This window comes from Zootoca vivipara, chromosome 2, assembly GCF_963506605.1.
Source record: "Zootoca vivipara chromosome 2, rZooViv1.1, whole genome shotgun sequence".
In the NCBI taxonomy this organism is placed as follows: Eukaryota; Metazoa; Chordata; class Lepidosauria; order Squamata; family Lacertidae; genus Zootoca; species Zootoca vivipara.
Window position 1 is genome coordinate 91360627 of NC_083277.1, and position 18095 is coordinate 91378721.

The following is an 18095-nucleotide window of genomic DNA, read 5'->3' on the forward strand; positions in this document are numbered from 1 at the left end:
GCTTAACATGAAAACAGAGGGCAACTTGTTGTTGCTGTTTAGTCATTTAGTCGTGTCCGACTCTTCGTGACCCTATGGACCAGAGCACGCCAGGCACTTCTGTCTTCCACTGCCTCCCGCAGTTTGGTCAGAGGGCAACTACACCAGGTTAAATTCTTCAAACATATCATAGCACACAAGCTCCAAGGCTGCATTACCAAACATTTAGTTAGGAGCAGCTGCCACTATTCACAAGGTAAGCAATTCAGATGAGACCTATATAATAGAGCTCAGCACCCACAAAAAGAGATTGCACTTTCCCTTTTATGCTTGGAGCACTTTATTCAAGAGGAGAAAAGCAAAACCATGCAAACATTTTAATGATTTGAATAGGTGTTCTAGAAGCAGTCATTTTCAGATGAAGAAAGAGCACTTCCCAAATGGGACAAATTCTAAGCAGGGAACATTACAACAGTATTAAATTTCACAGAAAAGCCTTGGGCTGCTCCATATGGCAGTTCGAAAATGACTTCCAAGTAAATTTAAAGCAGCTCAGCTTGTCTAATCCAGTTTGAAAGTGGCAGTTGTGATTTAAACCCATGCCACTATGTTCCTTCAAAATCTCAGCTCACAGATGGAAACCTGTTTTGCATCCCAATGCTCTGCCAACCCCCACAAATTCAAAGTAAATTTTATGGAAAAAATATAGGCACCATTTCCTTAATGAAACATATTTTGAGACCAAGGGGGCAGCTTCTTCCTCTAGAAGGCATTCATATTTAGAGAAGTCTGCAGTAAAAACCTACAAAGTGAAGAACTTTCAAAATTTCTACGTACATTGCTAAGGTCTGGGGCTTGTGGACTAGAAGGGCTGACGGGAACAGAATCGCCTGCTGCCGAGGGCATATACATTACAGGGCCTGTTTGTGTAGGACTGGAAACAGAGGATGTTGATTGTAACTCTTCATTAAGTGGAGGTTCTGTAAGAAATGCAAAACAAAAACATGACACAATATATGCAGAAAAATGAAAATGAATCGTATGGCTCTCCTAAGTGCAGAGGTTCCATAGATCCATATCTATTTGCAGCAATCCTCATACCAGCACAGAAGTAACAGAAAGTTTTCATAAGAAAAAGCTGATAAATGTTTGGTTTGTTGCTTTGAGTGTCTTAGCTTTTCCTAAAGTTATAAATTACTCTTAAAGCATTGACAGATGTAACTATTCATTCAAAAGACGTGCTGAATCAGGTGAATCAGGGTTTCCATCTCTAATGATGACTAAGAATACCTTGACGGTGATGATTGACACTCCAATTCTAAGCATATTTACTAGGTAAGCAAGCTTACAATTTCAATGATGTTTTCTTCCGTATGCTTGCTTAGAATCATAGCCTAAGGAATGTAAGACTATAACAACAACCCTCTTGGATCAGACCAACTGTCTATACGGTACAGCATTCTATTTCCAACTATGTCCAACCATATGCTTCTGGAAAGCCCAGGTGTGAGGCATGGCGGTAGCCAGGGGGCTGGGGGGAGGGGGAGCTGTCCCACCCAAATTAGGTAAAAAAAATTTAAAAAAATTGTGTTGCAGATAACTTGGTTCTGCCCCCCCCCCCCCGGCAAAATAAAGTCTGAAATAAATCCTGGCTACGCCCATGATGTGATGCCTGTTGTTATCCCTCCATTTTGTAATGGAGACAGAAAGACCTTAAGACCTTAGAATTGAGTGTGAAACACTCATTTTATTTCAGAATGCTAGTATTGATTTTTTTTATGTATGGAAAGATCCCACGTTCCCAATAGAGCAATCTAGACAATTCATATGGCAGAATAGGTTATGTATGGAGAAACAAGAGCTATAACAGTTGTTCTGAATCTGCGTGGCAAGCCCACCCTGAAATGTCTGGGGCACCTGGAAGGGAAAGAATATGAAGTAGATCCAGTCTTCAGCTCAGCAGACAAGATCTGGGTGGGTTGAATGGAGAGGACCTTCACCAAATCGGACTGGATTTGTGGAAATGGCTTCGCCTTCATTCTCCAGTGATTTGCAGGGGGTGGGCACTTCAAAAACCATTTCAGCTTTCTTCTTACATACTGTACTTCAGGTTAGGGCAAGACCCTGTTTATTTTACTTTTAATGCCAGTGTTGAGCTACAACAGGGGTGGTGAATCTGTGCCTCACTAGATGTGGTTGAATAACAACTCCCATCATTCACAACCACTGACCAGGCTGGGAGTTGCAGTCCAACAGCACCTGGGGAGTCACAGATCCCCCCATCCATACTCACCAGTGACTTGCTGAAAAGAAAAATCTTCTCTCCAAAAATTCTTGCCCATCATTTCTAAGAATCCACCAAGTAATCTGTGCCACATTAATCTGGCTTCTTAAAAAGAAATCTCAAAGCAGAAAACTCCTTAATGAAAGGATCAGGTCAAATACTACAGCAGATGAGTTCTTTCCTTTGCTCCGCAGAAAGAAATTGTGTGTTCACAGCCTCAGGCAGGCAAATTACAAACCTGCAGCCCAAAATGTCCACAGCAAAACTTAAAACTGTACAATACCCTGAGTGGCCACTGGGTGTCACTTAATTTTGAGGAAATGCAATTAGAGCACGCACCATCTGGTGCCTAAAGAGTCTTTTCCAAAGTAAAAGATACAACACACAAAATAAAATCCACTGGAATATTTATTTTTGAATTCTTTCCCATGACTTGCTGAGGGGAGGGGGGTAATTTGTTTTGAATTTTGCTTGATCCAGCAAATGAAGTCCCACTTTGAACCCAGGATGACACTTCTCCTGCAGCTTACACTTTATTGCTAGATAAAGATAAGGCCACCTACGTTCTACATGTGCAAAGGCACAGAAGGGTCCTCGGGGGCAGCTGCCAGACTGTTGCATGTCATTACATTTTGTTGATTTGTAGATCTGGTAAAAAAAAAATACAAAATGTGATGCAAGTGAGCACAGTTATCTATAATGATAAAAAAAATAGAAGGGAGAACTCTGCCAAGAAATGCAACCGAGTTTGATGTGCCTCAGGTATGCTTTACATATAACTCTGATCTCAAATTATATCTGACATTCACAGAATTACTTTTAGCATTATTACAATTGATAATACACATTAATACAGTTGATTAGAACTTCATCACAATATTTTGCACATCTACTCAAAAGTTTGGCTGGACTTACTCCCATATAAGTGTGTATAGGACTGCAGCTTTAATCACTTTTGCAACTTACTGAATGATGGTCCTGTGCATACACTGGCTCTATCTAAGGATCCAGAATCAGATCACATGAAAACATTTGAGCAAAAGAAGTGTATAGTATCCATTCAAGAGAAGTGTTTCTATGTGATATGCATCCATGGGAATCACTCCCAAAGCCCCTACCACCCAATGCTGCCGGAACAGCAGTCTTTGGGGAAAGAGGAAAGGAACCATAGTTGAACTGCTTCAACTATGTTTAACTAGAGTTTGAAAGGATTCTGCTGACAGACAGGGCAGCCATGTCCCAACAGTAACATCAAATGTTGTTAGGAAAAAAACGTGGTCTTCTTATGATAAGGGTTGTGTACACCAAGACTAATTCTGCTGTCCTTGTATGCACAGGAGGAAGGTGTCAGTTTCCAAACTCATCACACCTTCTGTTCCAACTTTGAAAGCCGTCATGACATTTACAGTAGTTCCCCATCATTGTTCTGAATACCTTATAAAACAGTAAAAACCTCTTTTTTTGCATTTTGGGCGAATTATGTCTCAAATTCAGAAAAACAAGACAAGGAATCAGCCTAACCCTTCAGGGTACTACCTAGAGCTCATGCACATCCCTCAGCCTCTTGTCTGTGTCTTCTAGGCTTCCGCATGTGCCATAGTCCATATTTTCTCACTCTCCTACATCCAAACATCAAGCCCCATTTGGCCCCTCACCTTGGTTCCTGCAGCCCCTGCCAGCTGTACTCTCAATGTCCAAGGAAACATTCTTCCCAGCATGTCTAGATGGCAATAGGAGCACTTATGGGTGAAGAATCCAAGATCTCAAGCAATTTCAGCTCCTCAGGACCCCTTGGATTCTTTCTCTTCCAGTGTTCTTATTTTTTTTATCAGAAGTGTTTTTTATTAGAAGTGTTACTGTTTAACAGCACATATAAACCCTGGAGCCCCTCCATTTATCTAGCCAGGCAGCCAACAGGAAGGGTTGCTCACTGTACCTCTGGATGAAATTGTTGTTCTGTGCGGGTGTGACAGTACTGGCATGCATCTCCATTGTCACACTTACTGGGATCTCCCCACTCATCTCCATGTTTCACACTGGGGCATGGGGATGACCTGCATAAAGAAGGAGGCAATGGTATAGGATAAGTAACCCAATTCCAACTCGGTACCATCAAATAAACTTATCTCATTGTCCCAAACAGGGATGCCCAGTCTACTGCTTCCAGATATCCCTGCCACTTACTTCTGCATATTGAGTACCTTAGCTACCTGCAATATAGCTTTTCCCAAGGCAGTGAAAGGTTTTACTTCATTATGCAGAGTCACATTATCTCAGGTCACATTGAATTAGGACAGAAGCTGGTGGGTTTCAAGAGGACAATTTTCTTCGTCCCCCACAGAAGAGGAAAGCACACAACAGCAGGAGACAAGGTAACAAACTGACCAACGCTTGAAATATAGTTTGAAGATGAAGTGTGGGAGTTTAATGGAAACCTGTGATCTCAGAGAGATACCTTTTCACGTGGCCTTTCTATTTGAAGTATTAAGTCTCAACCTGTAACACAATTTTCACAAGGACGGACTTTAAAACTAGAGATTCCCACTCTGAAAACTGTGCTAGCACTATGTTGCTATAAAGCAAATTCTAGGGGTTGCACAGAGATTAAAAGATACAGAGTCTAATAGACATGATACATAAGGTAAAAGGGAGGAAGAGAACAGCAGTAGAATTCCAGCACCAATTTTTGAAGTTATATCATCTTAACAATTATTAAGTACTACCTTTAAGTACTACTGCTATTAATATTAATAACAACAACAGTAACTTGCTCCAAAGTGGTGAATGGCATATTAATACAACATAAAATGAAGTATGATAAAAGGCGATAAATCAAACAAAACAATATAAGACAGGAAAATCACAACAGAGAAAAATAAAAGGGCAAAACTTTCTAAGTAGAATATTAAAAAGTGCTCTCATCACCCATTATATTATATTATATTATATTATATTATATTATATTATATTATATTATATTATATTATAGGCTTATAACCCACATTTTTAGTATCTAGATGCTTGAACAGACAGTGAGAAATGGCAAAATAGCTTACCCCAGCTACAAAAATTAAGGGTGTTCTCACCACCACCCATTCTGAACACTCAGAAGTTGCATAAAAACAAGTAACCAGTGTTAAGAAACTGCCCCAAAACATTTTCTTAAATATAAAAATTAGGATCACTTTCAGTATTAACAGTTGTCAGAAGTATACATACAACCCAGCAGCCCTTATTCCTCTCAAAAACAATATTTGAACCAATCCTTAAGAGCTTAACTTCGAAGGGAATGTATTGCTCTCAATTGGACTAATGCAGGGGTGGGGAACCTTTTCCAGTCTTTTCCAGCTGCATTTCCTCCTGGGCAACTTTCTGAGGTTTCCATGCTAGTTGTGTAGGCAGAAGCAAAAAATGGCTAGTTCAATGGATATGACTTACCTTGTGCAGTAGGCTATATTACAGCTATGCAAAAGGATGGCTACACACCTACATGCATTTCTCAATCTATGCAAGCAGGAGGCATTATCACAGCCCTAGGACACATTCCAGCAGGCAAAAGCACTCAAGGAAGGTGCAAAGCAGGGCCATTGAGGGGTGCCCTGGGTAACAGGGAGAGTCCTGAGGGTTGGGACAGAGAGGCCTGGAGGGTCACATTTGGTGCTTGGGCCTGCAGTTCTCCCCCCTGGACTTGACAACTGCAACCTAGAACACACAGTAGTATTTGATTGGGACCCACCTATAACAAACAGAACCATTTGTTTTACAATCTGTGTCTTAACAAAGGAAGCAATCACATAAATGGATTCAACAGGTTTAAAGAAAACTCGAAACTACTGGTCCCTCCCAAAACACCAGATCTTAAGGCACTGTACCTGTATTTGTGTTTCCTGGGGCTCCTTCTTCTATCTTTGCTATTATGGTAGTAAGGGCAGGCATAACCCTGGCGACAGAGACGTGGGGGCTTCTTACATTGTTCTGTTTTGTAGTTTCCCAAAACATATGTTGTGTCTGTGAAGACAGGTGTGGCTGGTTAATTTGCGGTCACAAGCATATTGCTTCCTACATGAAGAACCTTGTGATAGGAGGAGCGGGCAGTCCAAGAACAATGGACAGCCCTATGTAAGACCCTAAGGAACTCACCTTGCCACCTTGGCTCTTCACTGAGTATTTTCTCTATCATAGCATGGCTAGCGGCAACTGCAGACTGACCCTCTATGCCACCCTCTGATGTAGTCTGACCATTCTGCAAAGCTTCCATGGCCTGAAGCTCCCTTAGGGAACAGAGTTAAATGAACAATAGGCAGGCAGAGAAGATTCAGAGAAAGAGATGTGTGTCTACCAGATAGAAGTTGCCACAATGCAGGAATACCCATACATTTATTCTTTCTTTCTTTTTTGCTAAGCCCACTTTTAGAGATTCAGGATTTGTATGAGCACTCTGTCCTCCTGCTATTTTGGAGAAAACTCCTACAATACATATTGCACCCCATTTTCCACTGTTGTTCTATTAATCGCCTATAAAACACACACATTTATTTGCAAGCAGGGGCATGGTGCTTCATGAAGAAGGTAAAATAAGATCCTGGTTGAATCTCAACTGGTGTGTCTCCAGCAAGTTAATATAGCATAATTCATCTTCCCCACCTCCCAAAACAAACCCAACTCCTAGCATGCTTCACATATTCCCTTTTGATAGCCATAACATAGATAGAACAAACAAATACAATGTCTATATATTTCCTGAACTTAAGTATTTTCATCTTACAGAACTATTGGAAAGAATACCTTAGGTCTAATGTTAACATCTCTTTAAACATGCTCTCCCATATACTTAATGAAATGATATTTACCTCTAATGGCTGAAAGAGACACTTGGTTGCAGACTCAGGGCTGGGAACCCCAGTCAGTAACACACAACTACACATCAGCTGGGGGTGGGGGTGATCTGCAGGGAAGAAGCAGCAGGCAGGGGAAGGGTAATTAATCCTTCCCCTACTGCCACTCTCCCACTGCAACTCCCTCTCTAGTCATGGGACTCAGATATACATCTGCTGCATTGTGGGATGGAACAGATAAACTGGTTGTAGACTATGGGGAAATGTGGATAGAAAAAAGGTTTTTTCTCAGAGCATATTCCCGTACCGTAGCATCTTCCCTGCGAATCATGTCCTCTCCCTCTGCTTCACAGATGTATTGGGGTGACCAGAATTCCTAGCCCAGTGGCAGCAATGTCCAATTTCACCCAATCTTACAAACACTTAGGCTGCTTGTGTCTATACAAATCTTGTTCTAAAAAATTAAAGTCATAGCATCCCTTTCTTTAAACTGATAGGTGATTTTTGACAGTCATCTGGTGGTGGATATGCCCCGGGGGGGCTAGTTGGAGGGGGGCAGATTTAACCTCTTCCTAGCCACCTTTCTATCTTATACCTAATGAGTGCAATGGTTGAGGCTTAGCAAGAGTCTGGCTTATATTAAACCCATTCATAATAATGGGGTTCCTGGCACCAAGATACTTGCCCAAGTCACCTTGTGATGCATAAAAAGTCACAGCAAATGGCCTTAAAGGATTGTATATAATATATTCTTTTGTGCGGGGTGGGGGGCAGGGGTGGAGGAAGAGAGAAAACAGAACACCATCATACTTCTGATGCTAAACACTACACATTCAGCAGCATTTTGTACTCTGATCTGTTCCATTTTGGCTTAGCAAGCATACTTCTACAGACAAGGAACTTCATCCTCTACTAACCTGATATCATAAACTGGAGAGCGGAGGTCATGGGGCCCATGAGCAAAAGCACAGTGGAGACCGTTCTTGGTGCAGTTTCCTTTCGAATCAGTCTCATGGATGCAGATTCCAGTTTTGTAGTAGCGCAGGTGATATCTACGTTCTGTGTCACCAGTAGTTCTATGCAGGAATGGACACCTACAGGGGAGGGGGGGAAAAGAGAGCTCGTAGAAACTCAAAGGCTGAAACATGCTGCCCAACAAGAAATTCTTTTTAGTCCTCACGGTTGTCAAATCCAGCACTTTTTTCCCATTTGTATCCTTTGTAAAATAAGGATATAAAATGAGGAAACGATCCTCAGGCCATTAATTTTAAAATAAACCTCACTACTTTCTCTAGGATTATTCCAGAGCAAAAAACCTTTGAATTGCAGCCTTCATTTGGGGAATGGGGGGAATATATAGGTGTGGTGCAATCATAATTAATTTGTTGTTCAAGTTTCTACTGCAGCGTTTCCACATTTCTTCATGGGTTCTTCTGCATGATTTTTAAAAAGCTGGTTTGTTGAATTCTCTCCTCTCTGTAAGTGCAGGCTGGAACCTCCATCTGGTCAAGTTAGATGCAGCCTTGAGTAACTTACTCATCTCCTTCTGGACAGATCCCTGTGGTCTCATCATATTTGGTGCAGTAAATGTCAGGACTGTAGTTAAAGGTGCCATCCCGACGTCGGATAGACCGGCGGCGACGCTGGTTGACAAAGTGCCAGTGGAAGCATGTATAGGGCCTATGCTGAGTACACTTGTGCTGCACAAAGAGTGGGCACTGCTCTGTGCGGAATTCCTTCAGGTATCTGTAAAAAGAAAGAAACTGGCCTGAGCAGAGCCCACAAGGTAGATTCAGAAGTTCCATCCCATGCACAGTCCTGTAGGTAACCCAGTCCCAAACTGATTAGGGCTTTTAAGATTATCACCAGCACTTTAATTTGGGTTCAGAAACACCTTGGGACAGTGCAGCTGGTATAATGTAGGTGTAAAGCGCTTTAACCACCCAGCCCCAACCAACTTATATTTGTTCCAGTTGAAGGTTCTTAACCACTTTTAAAAGCAGCCTCATGTACATTGCAGTTGTCCAGCCTAGATACTCACTTGTGCATAGATAAATGAGGCAACATCCATACTCTCCAGGTAGAGTTTCAGCTAACAAACCAGCCAAAACTGGAAAAAGCACCCCTGGCAACGGCTGCCACCTCATCATCCCCATTTAGCATGGATTCTAGCAGTGTTCACAAAATGTGAAGTTGATTGTTCAGATGAAGTGCAAATCCTTCTAGAATCAGTTACAAACCTCAATACAAAAGCATATGTTTTTCCTTCCACAGGACCTCTGTTTTATCCGGATTAAGGTTTATCTTGCTCCCCCTCAGTTGTTCAAAACAGCCTCAACGCAGGGATTCAGGAGTTCAATAGTTTCCCTGGGATGAGGATTGTGTTAGCACCAGCCTTACTTACTTCAGGAGGGTGTTCCAAAGCCTGGGTGCCACCAGCAAAAAGCCCCTCTCCTTTGTAGATGCATGACAAACCTCTCCTGCAGCCTGAACTCACTATGGCTTGAATCCAAAGATGTGTGATGTGTGTGAGTAGAGGGGCCGGGGGAAGCAGAACACAAGCTTTTTCAACTTTGGTGTTTCTACAGAAATTTTAACACTCCTCTTGCTGTTATCACAGTGGCATTGGACTTGAACACACCACACTGGTATTGGATGGATCTGCTCTAACTCAAAATGAGAGGCCACAAGGAGAAAATGGGAGTTGATGGAGAACAAGAAAGAGTACTAATTGGACCCAATTTAAGACAGAGCCGTAGCTTGGGGGGGGGGGTAGCCAGTTTTTTTGCCCCAGGTGAAGCCTCCGAGAGGCACCATCGAGGCTCCCAACCTGTGTGTGTACACACACAAATCCGCATGGGGTGCTAAACTGCGTCTTTGAGCCAGGCAAAATAAAGTTTAGTTTTGCCCCTGCTAAATGACTGTGTGGGGGAAGCAAACCCTTAAGTCTGATAACCCATATTAGAACTCTGTTATTCCTCTGATGCACAGCACACTTTATGTATGCTACCTTCCTGGCTATACCGTCATACCTTGGATCCTGAGTGCCTTGGTACTTTGACGTTTTGGCTCCTGAACGTTGCAAACCTGGAAGTGAGTGTTCCGGTTTGTGAACGTTCTTTAGAACCCGAATGTCCAACAGGGCTTCTGCGGCCCCCGATTGGCTGCAGGAGCTTCTTGCAGCTAATCAGAAGCCATGCTTTGGTTTCCGAACGTTTTGGAAGTCAAACGGACTTCCAGAACAGATTCCGTTCAACTTCCAAAACCACTTACCATAAAAAAACTGAAATCCAGAAGCTGCTGATTTCTCTAAGGCACTGAGATAAAAGTAACCAAAGCCATTTCTTTAAAACTTGGATTACAGAAGAAAACACTAAAAATGTAGCCACCACAATCAGTTCAGTTTCATTTTCTAACCTATTGGGAAAAGGGCTGCCTGCATGTTTAGAAAACTGGTTAAATATTAAATAAGATGACAGTATTTTTAGATACATTCCTATCCAATTCTTATGCGAGCACGTGCATACACATGTGCTTCTATAGCTAAATGTACTTGAACTCTCCTAAGAAAATACTGGGCAGTTACAAAACAAAGGAACACACAAACAGAAACCCTCAAACCCCTTAAGCAGACATGCCTTCACTGCTGAATGAATGCCTGAAATTATTCACATGAAAGAATTGAAAGCATTTAATCCATTTCCACTATTTCAGTTGAATCATTACTTTTGGATTCTCAAGCATTGGCTACCGTATTACTATAAAAACCGTTAGCTTGCAGTATGTGATTACTAGCACTAAAAGATTACTGTCAGAACCAATGGTACTTCAACTGCAGCTAGAAAAATCTGCTGAGAACAAGGCAGCAGATTTCTTCTTGAATGTTTGGGTCTGCACCAGAAATGATATTATTAAACATTCACTATTGACTATAAATAATTTTATTTTAGCATGACCCCTAAAGGTATCAACTCTTATGCCGATAAAAGCATACAGAATACCCCTAGGCCTTCAATGGGTAAGCATATTTAAGTTTATGGTGCAACAGCTGCTAGGGCGCACTATGCCACACATTATACTGAGCTACATGCCAGTCTTTTTGCAAACACAGAATTCTTTCATTAGCAACTTCTTCCAAATAATACAAACAATTTTTTAATAAAAACACACAGCCAGCAAACAGAGCTCAGAAACTTGAATAAATTTCAAGCAGGGTATGAAGAAAGGGTCTGCATCTTCCAAGACAATAATGCCCACACAACACAAAGAACTCTTAACCCACCTACTCTCAGCAGCCAGAAACAACATAACCAGACACTGGAGATACCTGTTAGGAGTAAGCATGGACCAATGGTACCAAATAGCATTGGAAACAGCCTTACTAGAAAAATTAACCAATAAACTGAAACTGACACAGGGACAAAAAGACGACGACTTCACCCCGGTATGGCTCCCCTTTATCACATACACAGCCCAACAAGACAACGAGAAGAATCCACCAACAGCATACAAATCAATATGGCTAACCTGATCAAAAACATCCACCCACCCCACTCACACATGAAAACAAAGTTCACCACAGCCAATCACAAACGAACAACCACACCCTGGCCTAGACCAGGGGTCAGCAACCTTTTTCAGTCGTGGGCCGGTCCACCGTCCCTCAGACCATGTGGTGGGCCGGACTATATATTCGGACTATAAATGAACTATAAATGAACGAATTCCTATGCCCCACAAATAACCCAGAGATGCATTTTAAATAAAAGCACACATTCTACTCATGTAAAAACACAATGATTCGCAGGCCGGATTGAGGCGGCGATTGGGCTGCATCCGGCCCACGGGCCTTAGGTTGCCTACCCCTGCCCTAGACCAACCCCAACCTCTCTCACCACCAAAGAACACAAGCAAATAGCAAAGAGAACCTGCACAAGTGACGCTGACACAACCCCCCCACACACATTAAGTAAAATAGAAACATTGCCACCCCACCTCCACCCCCACTCACCATTCCCCCCCTCCACCTCTTTCCCCCTTTTCTTCCTAATCTAACACTAATGTCTCAACAAAGGAAACTGATCTGTAGAAAATGTAACTTGAAAAAGAGACATTGCACATACTTTTGTAAACCAAGAAATCTTTAATAAAAAATACTTTAAAAAAAGAAAAGAAAGGGTTTGCCACACAACTTCAGAATTCTAGATACAGTGGTACCTCGGTCTAAGAACTTAATTCGTTCTGAAAGTCCATTCTTAAACCAAAGCGTTCTTAAACCAATGTGCGCTTTCCCTACTGAGTCTAAGGTCTTATATCTTAGGTCCACAACTTGGAGATCTGTCTTCTTAATATCTCAGACCATGCCCCTGTTATCGCCAAAATACAATGGGGATCACACAGAGTCAGGATCCTAAGGAAATAAGTACATTGTTTCTACCCCAACATGCATCCTAATATTTTCACTTCAAAGAAAGTAATCAGTTCCTAGGCTTTACTGTGGATAACCTCAAATTGAACTAGCTAGCCCAATTTCAACATATCTTTACTCAATGAGTCAAGCAGGTAGAAATGGCAGGTACAAGCCAACCAGCAGGGGTTCAGATGGTTTTAAAGCACTGCATATTGTCTTAATCATGGCAGGACCTTTTCCCTGAACTTCTTTCTGATACTTTTTTTTTCTGATACAACTTCTTTCTGATACTACTTTAATACGTCAGAAACTTAACCAAATATGAGAGGCACATTATTCCATAATTATGCTACTTCCTCAAAAGCAACCCAAAGAAGCTCTATTTTTAAACGTATGTAAGAATTCCATTTATAGACAGCACCACATTTTTTTATTCTTTTATTTTCCCTTAGTTGCTAAATTAGTCACTCATGGGCTACAAAAACTCTCTGTTACCTCAGTTCAATAACTGTTTCTCCAGCTTTGAAAATCAGGAACATAACCCACAATAGACAGACTGCTCCAAGAACACTCACCTGCAGGTAAGATTGCTTATGTAGGGAACATTTGCATGATCATAAATAAGGGCAGCTGGAAGTAGGGTTTAAGTAAATGTGCTTTTTTGTATATGATACTTTCTCCAGAGAAATAAAAGTTTAACAGAATGTTAATTTGCACTACACATACCTACCTACAGCAATTGCAAAGTCACATGTTGTAGTCCTCTGCTTATCTCAATAAAATATAAAATGCTGCCTAGAACCCTGTGATAGGAAGTTATTCCAAGTGTTAATTGGTTCTGAACTGATGGCCTTATCAGAAATATCCAGTAGGCTGCATAAGTCATTCATTCAAGGGCTTTTCCATTGGAAAAAAGGAATCTTAAGTCTGCAGTATGCAAATCACCACGAATATCTGTCTGAATTTGGCTCAAATGTGTTCTGTAATTAACATGAAGCTAACCATCTGCTTGTGCATATTTGATTATCCAGTGTCTCAGTTAAGTGGAAATGCCAGTGCTTGCCAACTCTTCCAAAGTTTGGCTTGTAGCTGCTGATGCTGAAGAATCAACACCTTGGCCAAATTTAATTTTATCAATAACTTTCACCTGCTCTGTAAAGCAGAATCAACTGCCCAAATGTCAAAGATTTCTAGCTAGCTAAGACAATAAACCATACTGTATGCATGGAGTAGCAAATGGGATATGCTAAAACCTCATGGTGAGATATCTAGAATGAACAGTAGCTGCTAGACAATGGAAGCAGATGGGACCTACAATGCTTACCAAAGCATGCTAGATATTGCAAAATGGAATTCTGGAATGCCTGGATATGTACAGCTGCTAAGAAAGTCAGGCTGAATGCATTACATATCAGAAAGCATTACATATCAGAAAGCATTACATATCAGAAAGCATTACATATCAGAAAGCAAATTGTTCTCACAAAACCTCTTTCCACCAGATACCTAAAAATCTTTGTTATGAGCAAGAGACTATAGATTTAGGCTAAGCACCAGTTTACTTTCTTTCTTCTTTATAAGGCATTCCTGCATCAAATACGAAACATGTTGTTTGTTCATTTGTGCGAACATGAGACTCATAACCAGCAGCAATAGAAAACTACCTTATACAGAGCCAGAAAATACATTCATCTAGCTCAGCATTGTTTACACAGTCTTCCCCAATCTGGTGTCATTGGCAGTTGTTGGACCAACTGCCAGCAGCACAGCCGATGATCAGGGATGATGGAAGTTGAAGCTCAACAATGGGAAGACACGAGGTTGAAGAAGACTCATTCACATTCACTGGGATTTTAAACAAGAGGCTTTCCAAGTGCTCCCTCTCACCCTCCATTTTCCCACACTACAGATGCTGGTGATTGAAGCTGGGAACTCCTACACTGAAAACATGCCCTGCATTACAGTGTCATAGCTCTTCTCCAATTTCTGGAGTCTCCAGGCCTCTATCTGAAACCTTGAAGAATCTCTGAGTCTGTGTAGGCAATACTGAACTAGGTAGAATAATGGTATGTAACAGTAAAAGGTGGCTTCCTAATGTTGAACCTAGCAGCTTTGCATGCAAACCATTGCTGAACTACAGCCCACCCCCTTTAAAACATCACTTCATGAGAATATACACATGCTTCTATCTTAAGATTCTCCTACATTGTAACATCCAACTAAATTTTTGAATTTTCTGTATTAGCAATCCAAAGTAAATTGGTTGGCACCATCTAATAAATAGCTGGATGCTAATTTCTCAAGACACCTCCTGGCATAAAAAGACAAATATGTCTCTTTTCTGAATACAACACTGATTCCCATTCCATTATCTCCCTCTCACCAGCAAGACATAATTTTGCAAGCCTTGCAAAGATCAACCACCATTTAAGCTGCTCAAGACAACACAAATTTTGTGGAAACAAATGAAATTGGGAATGAAGGGGTGTGGCAAATAGATGAAAGGGAAAGTGTTTCAATAAATGTACATCTGTCAAGATGACCGTTCTGGCATGCCTTGAAATAATCTTTAACACCTAAATAAATATCAACTAATTAGTACAGAAAAGATCATTCAGGTAAGTCTTGCCCACAATTTTAAGCCTCTTATTTTTATTCAGCTCTTACCATACTATTAGTATGATTTCAAAGAGGTTAAAGTTGAAGAGATTTACTTTATACCTATTAATTGTAAACACAGCACTGGTAGGCTCTAGAAATATTTACTGCAACACGTTATCTGTCAAGAATGGCTATGTATCTTTGCCACTTAAAAACAAAAACACCTACAGGAATAAAACATATACAGGCAGTGTATTATTGAAACCCATTCAAAAGGCATGCAAAGACCCTACCCCGCCCCACTCTACCCCTATTCCTCCTCCACCCCACCCTTATAGTGATGTTTCAGTTACATCTTTATGATGTTTCCAGGTCACTTCCAGGTTTGGTGCGATGCTGAACACAGTTGCACACATATTAAACATGCGGAAATGGGGGGTTGCCTGGGGTATGTTAACAGCTCTCCCACTTAATACAACTAAAGATTGTAAAAGGGCAAAATAGCGTGGGAAGGTAAAATATCAGGGTTTTTTTAAACTCTCTGACCGAGATGTTTAACATGTTTTTTAAAATGTTTTGTGAAATAGGACAAGTGAAACATCTTATATATCCAAAGAATGTAGTTACTGTAATGATAACATTCCCTGCTAGGCATGATGTCCAAATGAGTGGTGGCAGTTAATCTTGGAAGAGCCTGAATGGATTCATTTCTAAGCTAGCTTCATACCTGTTAAGTTTTTTGTTTGGTTTTTTTACACAGAAGCAGCCTTGGTTGCCCTGCTGCATACTTATGCTGGGAAGAACGTCAGTGGCTAGCTTGATACAGGACCTGATACACCCCCACCCCAGAGATTTTTTCTGCCTTTCAGTACTCCAACACTTCTAAAATAGAATCAGTGCCTATGTCCCTAAGGACATCCTTGTCAAAGGAATCAACCCAAAGGAGAAGATATTGACCAACAGCTATTTATTTGCTTGACATGAAAATTCTCCCACAGATCATCACATATTTAAGCATCATCTTAAGTTAAATTATCATTATACTGTGTGCAGCATTCATCCACTTTACTGGTGATCTGTTATTGCTGCAAAATTAACTTAATTATAAGCCCTGTAACTGATGTATTGCAACAATCTTATAAGTATTGTGACAATGTAAATGTAATGCTGCACTAAATTAAATTCCTGTCCTAACTTCAAGGAGGCATTAAATCTGATCACCAAGTCACTAGAGTTCATTTCACTACTGATCGAGAAACACAAGTTAAAAAAAAGATAATGACCCTTGCCATGGAATTATTTCAAGAACTTAAAATGGAATTCTTGATCCTAAGAGATTTCTGGAAACATCGAAATAACAGCCATGACATCTAGCCAAATCACAATACAATGTTACAAAACGGAATTGAGACCAAACTAGAAATTACATGGCAGATACATGTAACAATCTGATGATAGTTTCGTAATGAGAAGCAGCTGTAGGAAGTTGTGAACTTGAGTGGAAGAGTTCTGTTCCCCACCCCCCCAGAGAAAAATAGCAGAGGGAGTGTTGAAGGTAAAAGGTTTAAGCCAGCACCTTTCCCCAAACTATTCCTCCTCACAATCTTTTGTGGCTACTTTTAATTTTTTTCTTTTTAAAGGTCAAGGCTCAAGGGATCATTACATTTATTTGTGGAACCTCATGTCAGCTAATAGGAGCTGATCTGCTATGCAGCCTCTAGTATGGCCTACAGAGGGCAGCTTTGAATGCTTATTTGGTCCAGATTTTGTTGGTTTGGGTATTAAAAGAAGCTTGGGGCTATGAAGTTCCTACTAATGACTAAGAAGCTGATACTTGAAAGAAAGAAACTCTCAGTAATACAGGGCCCTTTTACAAGTATAATAATTTTTTACCAGCAAGTACAGTATTACCTACCTAGCCAAGCTTCACAAAATAGACACACACTTTAAATTCTACATTCATTGCCTTGCACTCATACACTATGCATCTTATATTTTGTCATCATTCATATTTCTTGCAGCTTAATCCTGAATTTGATTATTTAGAATTACAGATTTACTTTTTAAACTAAAAGAGGCAGGTGTACTTCCTTTCAAGGATTCTCAACCATTTGAGAAACTTGCTCCCCTTCAATGAATAGAGAGTATGTAACATACTGTGAATAGGTTTGAATCTACAAACAGGGATATATTTATAACAGCTTTACAAGATTAGAAAAGAATAAACAGTTTGAAAGAACTCTTACATGAATAAAATACCATATTAATTTCTTATAAAACAAGTTCATTTGAAAGATACTGGCACATGTAAGACTTAATATGAACTAGAGCTCAGGAGAACTTAGCGCGCAAACACATTTTCAATATCATACTCCTACAGCCAGGAAATCCACAATCAGAATGATAGTACCATTAATTCACCTCTGAGAAAGCATGATCAGCCCACACAAGTCTGGTTACTTAGCTTTTCCTTTTGGGAATGCTTCGTTTTAACACTTGCTAGGCAGGATGTCATTTAGCGCCTGTCCATACAAATGACAATATTCCAGTATGTCCACACCAGTATCTGGTCCTAGGGCTCCTTGCATGCTCACTTACAGAAAGAGCTGTGTTATGGATGGGTTGCCCATTTATTTTAGGGGAGGTGGCAGTCCTTGCATCAATTTCCTCTCCTCATAAGAAATCTGAATGAAATGCTGGGTCCTGATCAGGACACTGGGTAAGGTTAACTATGGTTTGGTGTGTAACAAGCAGTTCTCAAAGCAGAGTACAATACAGGTAAAATTATAAAACACTAAGAAATGTGGGTGGCCAAGGAGCTTCCCAAAATAATGTGAGCTTTGTCATGGGGGGTGGGGGGTGGGAGCTACAGTTGGACGGGAAACTATCCAAATTCAGGTGGACACATTGTGCTATTCAGGAAAGTCCCTGGACACCCTGGCTTTTTGGGTGGGTGTAGGGGAGAAGGAAAGATAGGCTGCACTGC

General features: G+C 40.8%; 1 protein-coding gene across 3 annotated transcripts in view; it reads right to left on the minus strand.

Moving 5' to 3' along the window:
* UNK (unk zinc finger) overlaps positions 1–18095 on the minus strand; it is a 51835-nt gene that overhangs the window by 26686 nt on the left and 7054 nt on the right. For 2 of the 3 annotated variants that reach the window (XM_035104504.2, XM_035104503.2), the window contains exons 2-8: positions 8635–8844; positions 8016–8192; positions 6404–6534; positions 6136–6271; positions 4200–4317; positions 2827–2911; positions 817–959 (exon numbers count right to left, since the gene is read on the minus strand). In XM_035104504.2, coding sequence (XP_034960395.1) covers positions 817–959; positions 2827–2911; positions 4200–4317; positions 6136–6271; positions 6404–6534; positions 8016–8192; positions 8635–8844 — 1000 coding nt within the window. Of the gene's footprint in view, positions 1–816; positions 960–2826; positions 2912–4199; positions 4318–6135; positions 6272–6403; positions 6535–8015; positions 8193–8634; positions 8848–18095 lie in introns of those variants that run through there. The other variant, XM_035104505.2, reaches the window with a different exon arrangement.